We start from the raw sequence: 19,652 nt of genomic DNA on the forward strand, positions 1-19,652 counted from the left end.
AAATTGAGACAGTAGTGAATATGTTCTTAAGTTGATTTTACTACTCATCAGAGATGTAGTTGTTTCTGGGTCTCACCTATCAGCAAAATGGTTTCCGGAACAATTACAAAGTTGATTTTTCAGGATTTGATTTGTCTTTGGATGGTGTATCAGGGTTTGGATGTCACAATGAGAGTATATATAATTAAAGTGCCATAGAAGTAACAATGCATATTCAGTCTGATACCTATGTCTATTCTTTATTTAGCAGCATTAATATGAATGGAATAAAATAACTTTTCTTTCTTTAAAGCAATGCTGTTTAAAAAAATCCACTTGGACAGTAGGTGCATTTTTTTTAAAGATTTCATTGATTTATTTATTTTTGAGAGGTTGGGCATGAGCAGGGGGAGGGAGAAGGGAGGGAAAGAATTTCAAGAAGATTCTACACTAAGCATAGAGCCTGATGCAGGGCCTGATCTCACAACCCTGTGATCATGACCTCAGCTATAATCAAGAGTTGGATGCTTAACTGACTGAACTGCCCATGTGCCCTGAACAATAGATGCATTTAAATAAAAGATCTGAAGGCTTTATATTTAGAAACCCAGGTCAGCAAGTTTTATATCAAAACCCTGTTGCAGCAGGAGGATACATTTGAAATTTAAGTCTGAAGCAAAGTGTGCAAAGCATTTATCTCTTGATTTGCCCTAAGGAGTCTCTCGCTAATTGCACAGAAATGGGATAAGGGTAAGTATATACAAACAGAGATCTTCATTCTATCTTTCTGGATAGATGTCTGTTTTAGAATAACAGACCAGTCCCTCGAGTAAAACAGGATATAGCTAGGCAAAAAAAAGTTGACCAAAATATCAGTCTTGGAGGAAAAATGGTCCTTAGAAAAACATCTTCCCTGGTGACATTCTTAGTTTTGTATGTGGAATATGTGGCAGTTATCAATTGTATCAGTTATTCATTGATTCATTAATTCAGTAACTATTTGCGTGTCTCCCATGTGCAAAGGTACAAGGTACTATATTGATGGGGGGGAAAATGTGAAGTATAGTTCTTTCTCTTAAAGAAATCGGGATCTAAAAAAAAAAAAAAAAAGAAATCGGGATCTGTGGAAAGCAAGAGAAAGAAGGGAAGCTGGTCTATGGAGCCTGCCCCTATGCTAAGCATCCCTCCATACTTAATTGCCCTGAAGCATCTGAACCCCACCTACAGACCTGTGAAGAGGCTCTTGTATTGAAGAGGTTGCATGGATAAAGGGCAGGCTTTAGAATCAGATGGCCTGAGGTCAAATGTTGGATCTCACCTTCTCCATGCCTCAGTTTCCAACCTCTGTAAAACACAGGTGGTGATAGTGCCCACCTCACAGATCTGTCCTTTGGTTTGATGTGAGGTTAGAGGAGCAGTGCTCGGCACTATGTGTCTACACATAATAGATGATCACATAGCAGTGATGAATACTCTAATCTTCCTTTATCTGATGAGAAAGTCTCTTCCTAGGCAGTAAGTAGCAGGAGCAGATTTTTTTTTAATTTTTATTTATTTATGATAGTCACAGAGAGAGAGAGAGAGAGAGGCAGAGACAAAGGCAGAGGGAGAAGCAGGCTCCATGCACCGGGAGCCCGACGTGGGATTCGATCCCGGGTCTCCAGGATCGCGCCCTGGGCCAAAGGCAGGCGCTAAACCTGCGCCACCCAGGGATCCCTGCAGGAGCAGATTCTAATCCAGGCCTACCTAACAAAGTTTCAGAAATTCTCATGACACAATTCTCTCTCTCTCCCCAAAATAAAATTCTTTTCACGTGTCAGGGATGGAAAATAAAAATTCACATTTCCAGGTGGAAACCAGAGCCCTAAAGGAAAGAAGATAAACCTCAATTGTGACACCTTAGGTAGAACTTAGGTCTGCTTACATTCTTTCTTTTATAAATATCGTTGTGGTAAATTAATGAAAGGCTTGCTACCTTTGGTATTAAAGATACTGAGGAATATCAAGATGTGTGAGGCATCGACTTGCTGAATGTCTCTTCTTTATATTAATTTATTAGTTGGTGAAGCTCATCATAGTTTTACTACTCTTTCGGGGCAAAAATTCCTTATTTCCAGGGCTTGCATTGATTTGGGGCTTTTTCCCCCTGGACTCAGAGGGGAATTGCAGAATATAGTATTGATCTGCCTATTGATAAATGCCATTGTGTTCATCAGCCCACGCACAGTGAAGATAAAGCCCCTTCTCTTCCCATTCAGAAAGGGGAGACAATTTCCTGCTCCAAGTATGGTCATAGGAATCGCCAGGAGGCTTACTTCTGTGACTCGTGTGGAGCCACGGTGGGTATTTTAAATCTGAGCTTTTTGGTACTGAGGTCTCACCACTACCCTAGAGAGAGCCAGGCTCCTCCTCTTCCCCCACCTTGCAGAAATCACTTCTTGGGATTTGAATATTAGCACCTATTTACCTAAGAATCTGGAGACAGAGATAATTCTCTTAAATTGGGAAGGCTCTCATTGCTATTTTGCTTTGCATTTCTTTGAGGTTAAAGTTTTTCAAGCATTTGTTGACTCTTGACAGTTCTTCTTTTATGGATCATCTACTTGCTTTTTTAAAAAAGAAGTTTTATTTATTTTAGTGAGAGAGAGAGAGAAAAAACATGAGAGTTGGGAGAGGGGCAGAGGGAGAGGGAATCCTCAAGCGGACTCCCTACTGAGCGTGGAGCCCAACATTGGGTTCGATCCCAGGACCCTAAGATTATGATCTGAGCGGAAACAAAGAGCCAGATGCTTAACCCACTGAGCTGCCCAGGCACGGCACCCCTTACCTTTTCAATGAAACACTGAAAGTCATTTATTTGATCGTTGCATGTAAATAATACAACAGTTTTCATGTGAAGTGTTAAACTCCCTTCTCATCCCAGGCTCACAGAGCCTACCCCAGAAGCAGTTAACTGTTACCTAGCGTGTAAGTGTTCTTTGAGCCATTCAGTGTGTTAATAAGTAAACTAGTAGTTTCATACAAACGCTGATCCTGTTCTTTTCACCTAGAACCATACCTCGTTAATAACCTCATTCTTAGTGCTCCATAATATACCACCATCTGTATGTACTATGATACATTTGGGCCATCCCCTATTGCTGGACATTTAGGTTGTTTCCAGTTATTTTCTCTAAGACCACAATCCTGCAGGGAATGGTCTTAAATATACCTCTTTGTGTACTTGTCCATATGTAGAATAAGTTCTAGAAGGTAGACTTGCAGAGTCAGGGGTATAGGCGTATGTTATTTTGGTGGCTGGTGATCGTATGGTATGAGAATAATTTACGTGGGAAAATTAGGACTCTAATATTTATGAAAGTGTAAAAATATTTTCTGTCCTCTAGCTGGGCGTTTCTGCTTGCTATTCTGTTTGCCCTAAATGTGGGGCCAGCAATCACCCATCTGCCCGATTCTGTGGTTCCTGTGGTATTTATGTAAAGTCCTTGGGAAGACTTAGCCTGGACAATAGCCTGGATCTAGCTGCTGGAGAACTTGGCCCTTTTGCTGAGGTGAGGCCTGCACTGTAGTAAGCACTGGTGCCAGGGAAATACCTTAAAACCCTGAATTTGTTTACTCTGCCTTGTGGATCAAACCTGGGGAAAGAGAGCCAAAACACATAGACCTTTCACTTGGATTCTCGATGAGATGTGTACATAAATTCGATCAATTTAGGTTTTAAACACTTGAGTGATTTCTTCAGAATCCAAAGATTGATCTGTAGTAGACTGAGGTCTAATTGCATCTGCAAGACTAATAATATAAATAATGTAAATCAATATAATGTCACGAGGGAGAATTGGATTTAAAATACATGATACAAATATACTTCTCGTGAATTTCATATGTGGCTTACCAGGAACTTTGCTCCTGATCTTTTATATTTTAGAAAACTTGTATCAAGCGTAATAAATTGTTTTTGCCATTTATTACAACAGCGCACAGTTTAAGGAAAATCTTACAGGGTTATTTTCAGAAGGACTTAATCTCTAACCAGCTTGGTATTAGCCTTTTGTAAATTTCTCTAAGCTACATAAAGTCTTTTCAGGTTTCTTTTTTAGTTGTTCATTAGAAGAATTTGAAGATTGATAGTTATTAAAGAGGATGCACATGTACTCAGCAGCTGTGCATTCATTTTTAGGGGGCTTATAGCCCTTCTTAACCCAGACTGAGATTTATGGATCCTGAGACTGCAATAGCCCATGTGGAACCTTTGTGCAAAGGAGACAGAGGGTTCTTTCCTCAAGACACTTGACTGCGATTTTTGGAAATTGATCATAATATACTAATTTTGTAAGAAAGACATTTTCTTTCATCTACCAGAAAAATTGTCCTACTGAATTCACAAATATATAATACCCACCATGTGAATGGTATTCCTTTAGAAGCAGTGATGTTGTGCAGTGTACAACCTACGTAACCTTACATGATGGTCCTCTCAAGTTCCCACATCCAGGCGCAGAAGCATCTCAGAGAAAATATTGGTGACCAGTGGTTGCATGTGGATGAATAGTAAAGTCTATGCTCCATTGGATTGTAGAAGTGAGAGGTTAGATTTCTTTCAGGCCTCAGGCAGCAAGACAGAGAATATCAGTTCAGTTGATTAGCTGAATTTGAGATAGTAAAATGTCTGAGCAGATGAGGCTGGCTTTATGGATCAGACTGGGAGTTGCTGGGAGAGACAGAAGCAAGGAAGGTAAGGCAAGGGCTGAAAACCTCTTTTTAATTCAAAGTGCAGTTTCTTGGGGATATTTTTACTTCTGATAGAATTCTTTTCTATAAGTAATATGAAGAATTAATTAAATTATTCCAGTATTTTATGTTTTCTGCCTTGCTTATAGCCCCAATCTGCCTGGCAGTCCCCAAGGGTTCCTTTATCCAGACCTAATGCTGGGACTTGGAAGAACGTGAGCACACAGACTACTGGACTGTTCTACCCATCTGGCACTCTGCTAGCCAAAAAGGAACTGGAAATGGCTTCTCAGAAGCAGAGGCAGGAGAAAATGAGTGACCATAAACCTCTCCTCACAGCCGTCAGCCCAGGAAGAGGTGAGGGAAAAGGTATACATTCTTGTCAGGGGGTATCTCCCTCTTTCTTTGAGAGAAAATTGCATTTTTTCTTCCTTTAGATTTATTTCTATACAGAAGAAGTAAATTCCACTGTTTTTCTTTAGGTAATTTTTCCTTTGTATTATATAGCTCTTAAACTTTTACTATTCTGATGTTTTTATTTTTAAAAAAATTTTAGGTGCACCTGGGTGGCTCAGGGGTTGAGCGTCCCTTAGGGTCCTGGGATCAAGTCTCACATTGGGCTCCCCACAGGGAGCCTGCTTCTCCCTCTATCTCTCCACCTATCTCTGGGTGTCTCTCACGAATAAATAAATAAAATCTTTAAAAATAAAAATAAAAAATTTTTAAAGATTTTATTTATTTCAGAGAGTGGGGAGGGGCAGAGAGAGAAAGAGGGAGAATTCTCAAGCTCCCCACTTGAAAGAGAGACTCCCCACTGAACATAGAGTCTGACGTGGGGCTCCATTCCAGGACCCTGAGATCATGACCTGAGCCAAAAGCAAGAGTTGGCTGCTTAACCAGCTGAGCCACCCAGGTGCCCCAGGACTCTGATGTTTTGACTCATAGCTCCATTGTCTAGTCCGTACATCAAATGGCATGTATGGATTGCTACTCTTACAGTAGAAATGTTGTTAGTCTGTGTCATTATAGCTATCTGCCATTATCTTTTTTTTTTTTACCATTCTAAATTCACACAACAAAATTCACCATTTTAACCATTTTAAAGTGTACAATTCAGTGATATTTAGTATAGCAGTACAGAAGCATCATGACTCTACATCCAGAACATTTTCATTACTCCAAAAGTAGACCCAGTATTCCTTTTGCAATCACTCCCCACATCTCCTCTCCCAGATGCCTGGCAACTGCGAATCTACTTTCTGTTTTTATGGATTTGTCTGCTCTAGACATTTCCTATATGTTTATCTCTTGCATATGAGAGACCAGAAATCCAGAGTTGTGCAAAATCTCCCAAGTGTCAACTGGTAGCAATGAATGAATTCAAATGTGTTTCAAGCCCTGTGCAGACTGTGGAGGGGCACAAGGGAGTTTTCTGGAGTGATAGAAGTGTCCTTCATATTGATCAGGGTATATACACTTGCTGAAACTCAATCTGTACACTTAAAAATTATATCTCAATATGGTTAATTTTATTTGTTAAAAGATTTTGTTTATTTATTATCTGAGAGAGAGAGGAAGAGATGACAATAGCATGAGTGGTGGAGGAGAAGCAGAGGGAGAGGAAGAAGTAGACTCCCTGTTGAGCAGGGAGCCCTAAGGGCTTGATCCCAGGACTCTGAGATCATGACCTAGGCTGAAGGAAGACATTTAATCGACTGAGCCACCCAGGCACCCCTCAATATGGTTAATTTTAAAAGAATAAAAGAAAAAGACCCCAAGTGTGGCCATCAAAATATGTTATTTGGAGATTCTGTAATATTTTCTGGTTAATTATGTGTGGGAAAAAAAAAACCCTGGGAACCAAAATGGAACTTATTCTGGTACATAGTTGAGTTTCAGTAAGTAAAAATTATCACAAAGTTGGCAAAGGAAAATAACCTCTCTGAGAATGCATGTTGCACATGGGCATTTTTCTCTCTTGGCTTCAGAAGACTTATCCATGAGGATGGGTTTCTCTTTTTCTTTAGGATACTGGAGAAAACAGTTGGATCATATCTCTGCCCACCTCAGGTCTTATGCTCAGAACAACCCTGAATTCCGGGCCTTGATTGCAGAACCCAGAATGGGAAAGGTGGGTGAGCTCTGGATGGAATTTCCACACCAGAGAGTCCCATGAGATCAGGCTGTAGTTCTCCTCCACTGAATTCATCTGAAACTGCAGTTTACTTGGCTCTTTTCCCTTTCCTGTCCTGCTTTCCGCCTTGCTTACTGTCCTCCCCTGCAAGCGCCGCCTTAACAAATCACCTGCACATGAACCTTGTCTCAGAGTCTGCTTCTGGGCACCTGACCTAAGATAGTAAATTGTGAACATTACATGCTTTTAGAGGCCCCATTCTATGGAGATTCTGGTGCTCAGAGCTAAAACAAAAACAAAAACAAAAACCCAGAAGAATTCAGCCTAGCCAAATGTCAATCCAGTCTATATTAGCAGCATTAGTAATCATAAGAGTTGCCATTTCACGATGCCCTCACTATATGCATTGTGTTCATCCATCTCAAGTGCTCATAACAAACCTACAAGGTAGGAATATTACCTTTGCAGCGTTTTGTTTTTTTTTTTTTTTTTTTTTTTAATGGCCACAAATTCATTGGTAGTCTTCCCTTCAAAGAGTAGAGTCACTGTCTTCTCACCTCAAATGTGAATGGGCTTGTGGCAGGCAGTTGGGCTACGGGACTCCCCAGGTGTGGTCCTATGAGACTGCACTGCTTCCTCTCTTATTTGGCAAGCTCCCCTCCAAAGCTCCTTCCTGGAGCCCAGCCCCCCTGCCATGAGAAGCCTAAGCCCCATGGAATGGCCCAGGTATGAGCACCCCTCTGCAGCCATAGCTGAACCCAGTCCTTGAGTCATCCTGGCTCAGGAGCCAGGCAGATGAGTAATGGAAGTCCAGGTCATTCCAGCTTCCAATCATGCAGCTAGCTGTAGCCATTTGAGTTTTCCCAGGTAAGGTGTCAGACACATGGAGCAAAGACAGTTTATCCCTGCTATGCCCTGTTGGAAACCATGAACTTGACAAAATGGTTGTTGTTTAGTGCTGCTAAGTTTGGGGTGGTTTTTTTATGCTGCAGTAGATAATCAGAACAAGCCTTATTTGGCACCCAGGGAAACTGGCTCAGAGAAGTTTGGTGACCTGCCCAGGACTGCACTGATGGGTCTCAGGGGATTCACAATTTGAAGTGGGTCTGTCAGCCCCTGGGTTCCATGCTCTTTTTCTAGCATTACAAGTCATTATAAAGAGCTCTGTGAGAGGACCTCTTCCATATGTCATGACACTAGAAGGAACCTTTGAAAATCACCGTTTGATCCTCTGCCACCAAATAGGCCAACACTGAAGCTATTTCATTGTCAAGTATTGCTCAGTTTCCTTTGATAATCTATTTTGGTGGTTTATTCATTCTCTGCCCTAATCCAGGCATCTGCAAACTATGGGATGTGGGGCAAATCAGGCCTGCCACCCAGTTTTGTAAATCAAGTTTTATTGGATTTACTTCTTGTCCATAACTGCTTTCGTGCTACAATGGCAATGACCATAAAAAGCCCAAAAAAACTAAGATATTTACTATCTGATCCTTAAAGTATTTGCTGACCTCTGTTTGATAGAAATTTCCTCTTGATACTTACAAAGAAAGCTGCTCAACTGTGATACTTGGCCTTGTTCTGGCCCCTCAGGACACCTGGGTGATGACATCCAGCCAGATGGCTTGATTAAACTTAAAGTGTGTCTCTTTAGAGTATTAATTTGGGTCTTTCTTTCTTACCCAGTTTGGCAGTCTCTACTCTTTGATGGGAATGTTAATTTAATTCATTTTCAATTAATGGAATTATAGAGTTGGCTGAATTTGTGTCTACTATTTTGCTGTTTGTACTCTGTTTCACTTAGTTTTTGTTCCTTTGTTTCTTTTTTCTTGCCTTCTTTTGAGTTCATTAAATATTTGATTAATTTTGCAGTTTAACACCTCAAGATTTCTTGGCTGTTGCTCAGGACATTAAGTCCCATGTGCATGTTTGTGAATTCTCTCTAATACTTTTTTAAAAGCTTATCTCTGCTACTGTCCACGAAGATGGCTATGAAGTTAGCATCCGGCTGAATTATATTCAAGTATCAAACAAGGTGAGTAAAACCTTTAAAAGCTGTTCATTTAAAAATTGACTGACTAGTAAATTGTAGCTTATACTATATCAAAGTGCTTCTGTGTGTAGTCCCAAGAAGGCATTAATTCCAAATGTTGTAAAACTTGACTAAAGGCCAGCAATATCATAGAAATAGAATAACTGCACTAAAGCTCAGAGAAGCCAGGTTTCAGGCACATAAAGGTGTAATAAGAACAGGAACTACTACCTACTCTGTGGGTCCACTGGTTCTCAGGCTTATTTATGCTCACTGAAGTCTGAGTATAGGTGAAAGACTGACAAAAATCCTTTCCTGTGTGTATTTTCACCTATTTGCTTATAAGAAATAAACCAAACTTTGTGGTTCTGTCTCCCTCAATCTACCCTCTTCTATGGTGACTGGAACTTTGCTACAGTGCCTGTAGTGTGTGACAACATTAATTGATTCATACCAGTAGCTTTAGTTTCATTGGACAAGAAGGCAGAATATATAAAAGAATGAGTGGTTGAGAAGATGGGTACAGAAGGCAAGGAAAAGCATGGGGACTAGCATTTATCAGGCCCCAGCTGTGTGCCCAGCAGGAGGCTAGCAGTGTCCTTAAAATTAGGACAGACACACAAGCACTGCCTAACTCGGAGGCTGGGAAACTGAGGTACACTGACACACGTGAAAGTGTTTTGAAGTCAGGTAAAGCATTAAAGGCCATGTTTTTGGTTGTGTGGCTAGGCAGAATGTGGGTCAGGGAAGTGCTTGAGGAGAAGGGGAGTAAGGCGCATGAGACAAGGCAGGGGGAGGGGCTGAGTGGTCGTATATAAGGTCTAGCTTTAGCCTGATCCATGAGGAGCTCTGAAGGTGCATCACACCACCAGGTTGTCCCAATTGAGGCTAGAAAAGGAGGGACGTAACCTCTAGAGCAAGATGGCACCCGTCTGTGGAGGCAGTTGGCCAGCTGTGAGGTGTTAGCAGCCAACCCAGAAGCTGGGAGGTGTTGCTAATCAGTTAGGGGAACGGGGTGGGCACTGAGTGCATCTCCAACATGCTATCTATCAGATAGAAGTAGAGTAATAATCCCCAGGTTTAAATGTATTTTTTCTCAGCCTGTGTGTTCTAGCGTTAGGCAGCAGTAGGTGATTCCCTGCGGCAAGAGAGGCAGCCATGTGAGGGTGGTGGCAGGATGTCACACTGTGGGATCGGTCCAGGTGGATAAAGAATTCCAGGTCTGGACTGTGGATCACCTATCCTAATTTTATAGACCTCCATTTTACCTCATTTCACTTTCACAACATCCCTTTCAGGTCTACTATGTCCACTTTACAGGTGAAGAAACTGAGGTACAGAGAAATTTAGTCACCTTCTTCCAGGGTCTCTAAGCTAATGAGTGATAGAACCAGGATTCAAACTCAGTAGCCTGAGCTTCTCCATCTTGCCACCCTAATTCCAAGATATGGAGGGTTTTAAGCAAGAGGAGAATGCTATTACTTATAAATTGTAGAAAGATGACTGGAGCAGCCAACTGGAAGGTAGGCTGGCAGGAACCGGTTGGGAATGGAGTCAGCCTGGTGTCTGAAGAGGGGGGCTGTGGCTATAATGACAGAAAGGAGGAGCCAGACCGAGGAGCCACTTAAGAGGCATAACACACAGAACATCACAGTGAGGGGAGGTAGGTGTCGGGAAGGATGTCTGGGTTTGGGCTTGACTGTGTAAATAGAGCAGCCCTTAATGAAGAGAGGAACAGGTTATCAGGGAGAGTATTTCTTCTGTGGGGACAAAGACGCTTCATCATTCATGCTGCTTACACTTTTTTTTGCCCAGAACCTTTACCTCAGCAAGCCGGTAGATTTCAGCAACCACTTTCTGAACGGTGTCACCGAGGATGGTGATGGGCCATTTGGCAGCAGGTCCAGCTTGGGTGAGTTATACTCTCACAGTGATTTTAAGATGATAGACCAGAAACACACTGACCTGGCAAGGATGGCAGGCAGTTGCTTGAAATTTGCCAGCCCAACCACGCATCTTACTTTAATGTTCCAGCCATTTTACTCTTCTGGCATCTCTGAAGATAGGAGTGAGATTTTTTAATTCTTTCACACACCTTGGGAAGAGAAGTTGTGGGGAGTGTTCTTTTGGGCCTAAAAACTATTTATATATTATATTCCCCCGCCTTCCCACTCATCCTCTGGCCCTGCCTGGACTGAGATAAGTGGCTCTGGGAGTCCTTGTGAGATTTGATCCCATAGACACTTCTATAAAAGCCATTTTATTCTTCTGACCTCTTGAGGGGCATGCTAGTAGGATAGTTCTTTATATGTGGGGAGTGGTAGGGGGGCATCGTCTTAGTCCTTGACTCTATCATTTCAGTAAGTGACTACAGCCAGAGCACCTCAGATACCACTGAAAAAGTCAAGAGGACAAAGAATTTCAAGACCAAAAAATTTCAAGAAAAGGAGCAGCTCACAGTATGTATACTCCTTTGTCCTTTTTAGGCTTGTCTGTTTAATGTTTTACTTTGAGATTTTTTATTTTATTTTACTTTATTTTATTCTATTCTATTCTACTTTTTTTAAAGTAGGCTCCACACCCAACATGGTGCTTGAACTCACAACCCTGAGATCAAGAGCTGCATGCTCTCCTGACTGAGCCAGCCAGGTGGCCCTACTTTGAGATTTTTTAAATGGAAGAATACTTTTTCATTTTCTGTTCCTTTTTTATAAGTATATTTTTATTTTATGGAATCCTTTAAAATATGTCAAGATTATGAATTAGAATTATTTTAAAGTTCTTGTTAGTTTCCCAAATCACCTCTGTTTCTTCTGAGGTCAGTTCTGTCTGTCCGTCTTTTTCTGTCATGTTTTTGGTTGGTCTCAAGTATGTGATGGTCCTTGGTTGCCAGGTCATGTTGACAAGTGAAGGGCTAGTTTGAGTAGTGCCAGTGCCATGGGTGTTCAGGCTTCAGCTTTCTGAGGGGGTGGATGGGAATCTGTGTGGCAGACCTCCCTGGAGCGTTTTTGGGCAGAGGACAGGAGAAAGCCTTGGGGTTCTCTTAGTTGCCTTTCCTCTGGAGGTGGGGATGGTGCTGTGAAGGGCTCTAGGGTGTTTCATTCCTGGATGGAGCTGTCTTCCTTACTCTCTTTCCCTGTGTCTGTCACAGAGGTCTGGGCTCTGCCCTTCTTGCACCCAGTTCTCCCCAGTAGAAGACTTTGTTAGGCAAATCATGAACTCTGGAAAAGAGTTATCAGGGTTTAAGCAGAGAGCACAGGAGGGAGAGGAGGACACCACTTAACAACAAAGCCCTTTCATAGAATGCTCATGAATCCAGCCTGTGTCCAACACCAGCCTTCCATGTGGATTAACTGAGCTGCGGGGCTCCCTGGAGGGAACATACTTCTATCTCTGGCATCTTCAGCTGGTTTTTCTTTGCTTTGTTTTCCCTTTCAGTTAGATTCCAGCTACTTTCAGTCTTTGGAATTCTTCACAATTCCCGATTCACTGCTGGCATCCTTCCAGAGTTTCCCACAGCTGTTAAGAGTTTTGTTTTTCAAAAATATAGACCACGAACATTTTTAACTGGACCTTTGGAGAAAGAGACAGTGGGTACGCTTGTTCAGCCCCCACCTTGCCTTTCAGTTGGTTCTCTTCAGCTGCAGTAGGAAGGACAGATGTTCTTAGCAACAAGCCCAAAGCCTAGATCTCCTCTGAGGTGGAGATGGGTACATGTGGGTTCTCTCCTCCACCTTCAGTAAAGCCAGACCTGCAGTGCACCCCTGGAGGTGCGCACACTGGCACCCAGTTTATATCAAGATTTCTCCAAAGACAGGTGATTTATTACCTCATCTTGTTTTTTTCCCAACCATATGCTTTGCATGTCATAAACACCAATTATTTTGGGAAGGAGACCTTAGAATTACATTAACCTATATTGCTTATGATCCCTTGTACTCTTGGCCTTCTCCAAAGTATTGTCAATGAGTATAAGAGAAATATACAGTTGCATAAACTTTAACAGTTTTGGAGACTCCACCCACTTATTCTGTATGTGACTCAAATCTCCCATTGCTGTGTGCCTTTATTTTCTCATTTGTATTTAGAGGATAAATATCAGACGAATAATAACAGCATTCAGTGGTTCACTCATTCAGTGGTTCACTCATTCAGTGGTTATTTGGAGCACACATATACCAAGCACAGTTCTTGGTAATGAAAATAAATCATGAACAAAAGCTATAAAGGTCTCAGACCTCTTGAGGTTGACATTCAAGTGCCTTCTGGTATAGTTCTCCATATGGAGTGGACTTAAGAACAAGTGTGCCCCCTAAGACTCCCTGAGGGTTCACTATTAGAGTACCTTGTTCCAAGCTAATCACTCTAGAGTAGGGGGCAGAAGGGACATGGCCTGAACCGAGGATCTTCTTTTGGAAGTCTCACAGGCCTTGACCTATGTCCTCATCCTAATGGCTCTCCAGAGAGCCAGAAGGAGGTAGATATATTATTTTCACTTTGCAGACAGGAAAATGGGAGTCCTGGGATTACCCCAAGTCACCCTCAGGTCTAGTGGCAGAAGCATACTAAAAGTAGTGTCTCCTGCCTTCCAGATGGCCTCTTCAGCCTTGCAGCAACAAGAATTTACAATCCTCCATAAAGAAAAATTATATATAAAGGGGAATTTTATCACATTTTGAAAATAGAGCATATAATAAATTCTTCAGATTTCTGATGATAGGTGAGAGCTTTTTTCCCCCAGACAAAAGCTGACTACCAATTTACTCATGCTTCATTCAGGTGAGCACATTTTCTGAACAGTCATACTTTGACTGATTCTGAACACTTCATAAAGTGTGCAGAGTAAATTTTAGGATTCACCTGGTTGCTTTTCCTAGGAAAAGCATATATTCATATATATAAATATATATAAATTTATGACTATATATAGTAATAAATAGTAATAAAACTAGTGTGGGGTTTCTGGGGTGGTGAGGTTTCTCATTGCATCCCTGTCTTAATAAATATAAACCATGTCAGTGTAGTATCCTTACCTAAGACAAGGTATGAGAGACCAGCAAGATTTACATTAGCTGGGTTTATTTGTGCTGATGGCTTTTGAAAACCATGTACATGCACACATGCACAAGCTCACAGTCACCTGTCCCTGGGGCTCAGAACTCAACCTCAGAGAGGAAATATTTGCCTGGAGTGTTGAGTCCAGGCAGGGGACACAGTAATATTTTGTGGTGATGGAATTGACCTTGTTGTATAATCCTGCAGCCTGAAAACAGGCTCCTGCTGAAGGAAGTCGGACCCACAGGGGAAGGGAGAGTCTCTGTGATTGAAGAGCTGCTGGATGAGGTCAGTGCAACTCCAAAAACAAGTCTCTGAGGATTTCAGCCTCTTGGTACACCTCTGTCTCTTTCAGATGGGAGTCTTGCTCCGTATTGTGATAACCACGGTGCCATTTCATTTAAAACTGCCTGGAAGTAGAGTTAATGGCCAGTTAAGAACTTGACATTAATGGTTATTGGTTGCCAGTTTTTATAGCAAAGGAAAAAGTCATATGAGCCCAAATAATGTGCATAAAGGTGGACAGAATCCCTGGTGTGTGACCCTGTGTGACCTTCCTGCTTCCTAAAATAGTCAGGCTCTGGGTGCCTACCCCTCCTGATAAGGGGAGCAGGAGTGGCTTGCGGCTCGGTCCATTACCGGTTAGATCTTGGGTGTCCTGATTCTCTTCTCTTGTGACTGAAAGCACTTTAGTTCTGCCGGCATGTTTGTTATGCATCGTAGGGTGGCAGTTGGATGCTGCTGAGAGCAGAGTTTCATGGCAAGTTCGTCCTTCTTATGCTGCAGGGAGCAGATCCCAACTGCAAGGATGGCGAAGAGCGACCCGTTATAATCGTGGCTGTCGTGAATAAGCACCATGAAGTGATTCCGGTTCTCGTGCAGAGAGGAGCAGACACCGAGCAGCAGTGGGGCCTGTAAGTAAGATCCAGTGGAAGGAGAGCCCAGGTGTGGTGTCACAGCCAGCAGCCAGCAGCCAGTGGCCACTGTGGGGCTCTGCTGGAGCAGAGTCAATCCACGCACATGCCCCCCTCAATTTGAACCACTCAGGAGCCATTTTAACCCATTTTGACCTTAGTAAGAGACTTAACTGCCTCTACTTTCCCCATTTGGGCAAGACACAGAGAGCAGCAGAGACATAGGCAGAGGGAGAAGCAGGCTCCCTGTGGGGAGCCCAATGTAGGACTCCATCCCAGGACCCCGGGATCACTCCCTGAGATGAAGGCAGATGCCCAACCACTGAACTACCCAGGTGCCCTAAACAAACTTTTAAATGGACTATTGAATTGCCAACTTTATTGTAGCTCTTATAAATGATGATACATTTTGTTAACTCAGGAGTTTACACTGTTGCGGGCCAGGCAGGTCCTACTTCGCCCTTGGGATGGTAAGCAACATTTTCATCATGGTCTGAACTGTTGAGATCACTAAGAGAGGAGTGGGCCCAGTGTATTCCCTGTGGAAATGTACCCATAAAGTTACTGCAGAAAGAAAACCTTACCAATTGTCTCTGGATGCTCACACATTGGGGAGGACCCTGCACATCTGAGTTCCCTACACGATCTGGTGCCTTGGTTTCCCCAGCTGTGAAGCAGGATGGACAGATCCAGGTCCCCTCCATGCTTCTGTCACTTCCCTAGTGTTGGGGCTGTCCTGCCTCTCGACCTCTCCCAGCTTTGTAGTTCTATTGTTTTTTTGCAAATTACTTTGGAAATGTGGGGTGGGGAGTTTCTTGAGAACAGGCTCCACTAGTTAACTGCTTATATCGGGCCAACCAAGTTGCCAAACTGGAAGTTCTCTGGCGGTGCTGCAGCAGGGCCATCTGACACTGCTACCCCTGACCTATTACTGAGACCAGATTGAGGCCTGTTAGAGATCCCACTGCTGAGTACGTCAAGCTGGCACACGGAGCCAAAGTTAAAGAGCTTTGCTTCTATTTTCCTCTGTCTCAAAATGTCCGCTAGTGTTTTTATCCAAAATATATCCCTGTTAATTTTTCTATGTGCACTTTTATGTTTCTGCCCAACAGGACAGCGTATCAGGTAGTCACAATCCCTTTTTTAGTTTTATTTTATAGCAGAATGTTTGGTACATTTGGTGTATGTATCTGGTGGCTGGAATTTACTTGCTCACCTTTTCTTAGGGTTCACATTGTCAGCTTCTCCATTTATCCCACACTTGGGTTATCATTATTCATGAAGATAACACCACCTTGTTTTGCATTAAGGTATACTTTATATTTGTATGAATCAGACAAGCTTTTCTTGAAGCACTTTATGTATAATGTGTGTGGCTGATACAAAATCTCTTGAGCAGATTTTGACTCACATCAAAATCTTATGTATGTTGTGTCCTAGCCTTATGAAAAGTCCAGCTGAAAGGAAGAAACTACTCTGGACATGGAACAGATTACCTGTTTTTCCTTGGTGTTCCTCAGTTTCCATTCTTCTTTACCATTCTATAAATTGACATTTATCCACATGTGATCTCAATCCATCTTTACTAAGTCTAACTCAGTGGTTGTACCATCTGTCTGAATGGTGTGTAATAGCCCGATGTCACTCCCACTGCATTAGCATAGTTAGCAGAATTTAGCTCACATGGAGGGGGAGGGAGGAAAGCTAGACCAGAAGCCCTCCCTCAAAATAGAGCATAGAGATCTCTTCTTCCATTTTAGTTTATGCCAATAGAAGAAAGCAGATTTTTCCACCAAGAGCCAATTCTGCTAAATCTGCTTTATATTTGTTAGTTCACAGTGTTTAGACCTGGTCAGCCTGGCCTCTACACCCAGCTGGACCTCTATAGATCTAGGAATATGACCTCAGGGCTCCATCCATCTTACAGCTGTTGAGGCACAAGCCATCCAAAGATCTGGCTTTCCTACAAAAGAGGTTCAGTGAATTGTTCCTTAGCAAATAAGGATTTAAAAAGTGTCCCCCTACCCTAGCTTGTTTGATTAGTGGAGAGAAGCAGCCTAGGTGGTCTCTATACACAAAACTTCTACACAAGGAAACTCTGTAGAAGGAAACTTCCCAGTAGCTTGGCAGGTAGCAGAAAGCCCCACCCTAGTGTTGCTGTTTCCATTGTTTGCATCTTTCCTACCAGAATACACTCATATTCAACACAAAGGGATGGCTAAGGAGAAGTACACATCCTCCACCAAAACTGATTCCTCTTATCAACAGATTTCAGAAACACAGATTCAAAGTCTTACTAGGAGAAGGGCAAAGAGAAGTGCCGTTTGCTTTTGGACAACAGCTACTCTCCTTCACTAGCAATTTCAAACATTTTTTCTCTTAGTTCTGTCCCAGTAGCCAGGAGGGGTGAATGTAACCATCAGTCTGCTTCTTAGGGGTTCAACTGTGGAGATTTATTCTAGTAGGTAATCCACGATTTACAAAAAGCAGATGTACCTTCATCCAACATGATACTTAGATTTAAGTAGTTTGTTCATTCATAGTAGAGTTTCTTTAAAATACAAATTTGCAGAACACCACAATGTATCTGCTGTGCAAAACACATTCTAGAAGGTCTGGTAATAAAATACCAAGCTACTCAGAAGAACAGATTCATAGGTATCACCTCTGCTCTGAAGCAGAAGAGGGTGTCCCATTTAGTGCCCTTGCCATGTTAGAGTCATGTTGTTTGAGGGGCAGCGTACAAAATTAAAGTTGGCAGTCACAATTTGTTACTTCCCCAACTGAACTGTGGGTTACACAGAAAATCTACCCTCTCCCCACCTCGTAAATAGAATGTGTGCTCTGTTCTCAGTTTAGAGGAAGTTATGAAGGAAGACTATACATTTACTCAGGAGATGTGGTAACCCCGTGAATACATATACGTTCCAATGGCAAATGCCTAATAGAGACCCAAGGAACTTGAGGAGTGAAATGACAAACAGTTGTGCCACCAGGGAGAAAGGAAAGACAAAAGACAAGGAAGGGTTGATGTCACTGGTGTGACTTTGTCCGTGTGCCCATAGCATCCTATATTACAAAAGCTTTAGCAGGATGATTTCCACCCCCCCCCCCCCCCAACAGGCTCCAGAATACAGCTCTTCATGAAGCAGCTCTGCTTGGCCTAGCAGGAAGGGAGTGCGTCACTGCTTTACTGAGGTATGTTCCTGATGGTTGGGGGAGACTTCTGAGGCCACAGTGGTCCCCTAGCCAACCTGTGATGATTACAGAAGGCCCTAGTTCCTGAACAGTTAACCCTGTGAATGGAGGCCACCATGCCACGGTAGGTCCCCAGCACTGAATGGTTTTAAAAGCACAATGAAAATGTTGCCCTCCCACCAACACACTTGGTGTAGGACTTTGATGCAGTGGAAGCCAATGTTGGCAACTGAATGTGTTGAAATCACAGAGCCCCTCTAAGGGTCTCAGGGCAGAGCCACCCGTGAGAGTGGGGTCATGGGGGAAGGTCTCTTGGGGACAGGTTTAGGAAGGTGGGGCCAGGAGGCTCCCAGAATGGCCTCTGTGTCATGGAGGAACCAGGCCATCAGGTTCAAGTGCCTGAGTCTTCTATTCATGCCCATTACCTTGGCAGATGCAATGCAAGCATCCAAAAGAAGAACACGAATGGCCAGACAGCGTATGACCTGGCTTTGAAAATGGGAGATGATGTCATCACCTCGCTCTTTGCTGCTAAGCTCGGCCTGGACGATTCTTAGACCCAAGGGCCTGCACAGGACCTAATTGGAAGAAACCATCCAGTTCTGGCTGTTCTTTCTTTCTTTCTTTCTGAGATGTGTATTTGCAGTTTGAGAATTAAGGCTGAGAGGAACTCATATAAGATTTTTTTTTTTTCAATATGACACTGTATGCCACCATGTATGCATTTCCCAGTATACTGTGGATAGTAAGGAACTTAATGTTTATTTGTTTTTTTAAGGGTTTGTTGCTGCTTATTTTAGAATTTTCTTTTATTTTTCAGGGGGTGCCTGGGTGGCACAGTCAGTTAAGCTGCTGACTCTTGGTTTGGGGTCAGGTTGTGATCTTAGGATCCGGAGATTGAGCCCTGTGTCAAACACTCCACACTCAGTGTAGAGTCTACTTAAAATATTCTCCCTCTCCTCTGCCTCTCTCCCTGCACTCGTGCAAGCGTGTGCACTCTCTCTCTCTCTCAAATAAATAAGTAAATCTTTAAAAATTTTTGAAAAATAAATTTATTTTTCAGTAGGCAATAATTGCACATGGCTCAAAGCTAAAAAGTATGAAATGTTATGTAGTAAAAACTCTGCCATCCTTGTCCCACAGCCACCCACATCCCCTCCTCAGAGGCACCAACGATACCAGTGTCATCTGTGTCTTTCCAGAAATAGTATAGGATTATATAAGCACATGTATATAATATATGCATCTGTACATATAGGGTATACATAAAATACAAACATAGATAACAGATATATTCTTTGCCCTCTTTAAGACAAGTACTAGCAAACCACACACTCATCCGATGTTTTGCATCTTGTTCTTTTCCTTAATGTATCTCGTAGGTGGTTCCAAATTAGTACCTAAAGATTAAGTTTATTTTAAAAATGTTGTCTCTGATGTTGAGTTCATCAATATTCCTACTGTTGTGGTTTGTTCTTTGGTTGACAAACAAGCTTTGATTTCGCCATCTGCAAGAATGTGTAATTTTGACTTCTTTTTTCAGAGTGTTATTTCAGTCCTCGGGTGATAATGTTGTGATCGTGGAGTCCCTAAATAGATGGTGTTAAAG

General features: G+C 42.4%; 1 protein-coding gene across 30 annotated transcripts in view; it reads left to right on the top strand.

Moving 5' to 3' along the window:
• DZANK1 (double zinc ribbon and ankyrin repeat domains 1) overlaps nucleotides 1-19,652 on the top strand; it is a 111,061-nt gene that overhangs the window by 46,100 nt on the left and 45,309 nt on the right. For 14 of the 30 annotated variants that reach the window (XM_038571479.1, XM_038571481.1, XM_038571476.1 and 11 more), the window contains 10 exons: nucleotides 2,196-2,318; nucleotides 3,366-3,530; nucleotides 4,860-5,079; nucleotides 6,738-6,841; nucleotides 8,805-8,879; nucleotides 10,692-10,788; nucleotides 11,238-11,335; nucleotides 14,139-14,219; nucleotides 14,718-14,845; nucleotides 17,969-18,043. In XM_038571479.1, coding sequence (XP_038427407.1) covers nucleotides 2,196-2,318; nucleotides 3,366-3,530; nucleotides 4,860-5,079; nucleotides 6,738-6,841; nucleotides 8,805-8,879; nucleotides 10,692-10,788; nucleotides 11,238-11,335; nucleotides 14,139-14,219; nucleotides 14,718-14,845; nucleotides 17,969-18,043 — 1,166 coding nt within the window. Of the gene's footprint in view, nucleotides 1-2,195; nucleotides 2,319-3,365; nucleotides 3,531-4,859; nucleotides 5,080-6,737; nucleotides 6,842-8,804; nucleotides 8,880-10,691; nucleotides 10,789-11,237; nucleotides 11,336-14,138; nucleotides 14,220-14,717; nucleotides 14,846-17,968; nucleotides 18,168-18,476; nucleotides 18,926-19,652 lie in introns of those variants that run through there. The other 16 variants (XM_038571485.1, XM_038571491.1, XM_038571497.1 and 13 more) reach the window with 7 other exon arrangements.

This window comes from Canis lupus, chromosome 24 (assembly GCF_011100685.1).
Source record: "Canis lupus familiaris isolate Mischka breed German Shepherd chromosome 24, alternate assembly UU_Cfam_GSD_1.0, whole genome shotgun sequence".
NCBI lineage: Eukaryota > Metazoa > Chordata > Mammalia > Carnivora > Canidae > Canis > Canis lupus.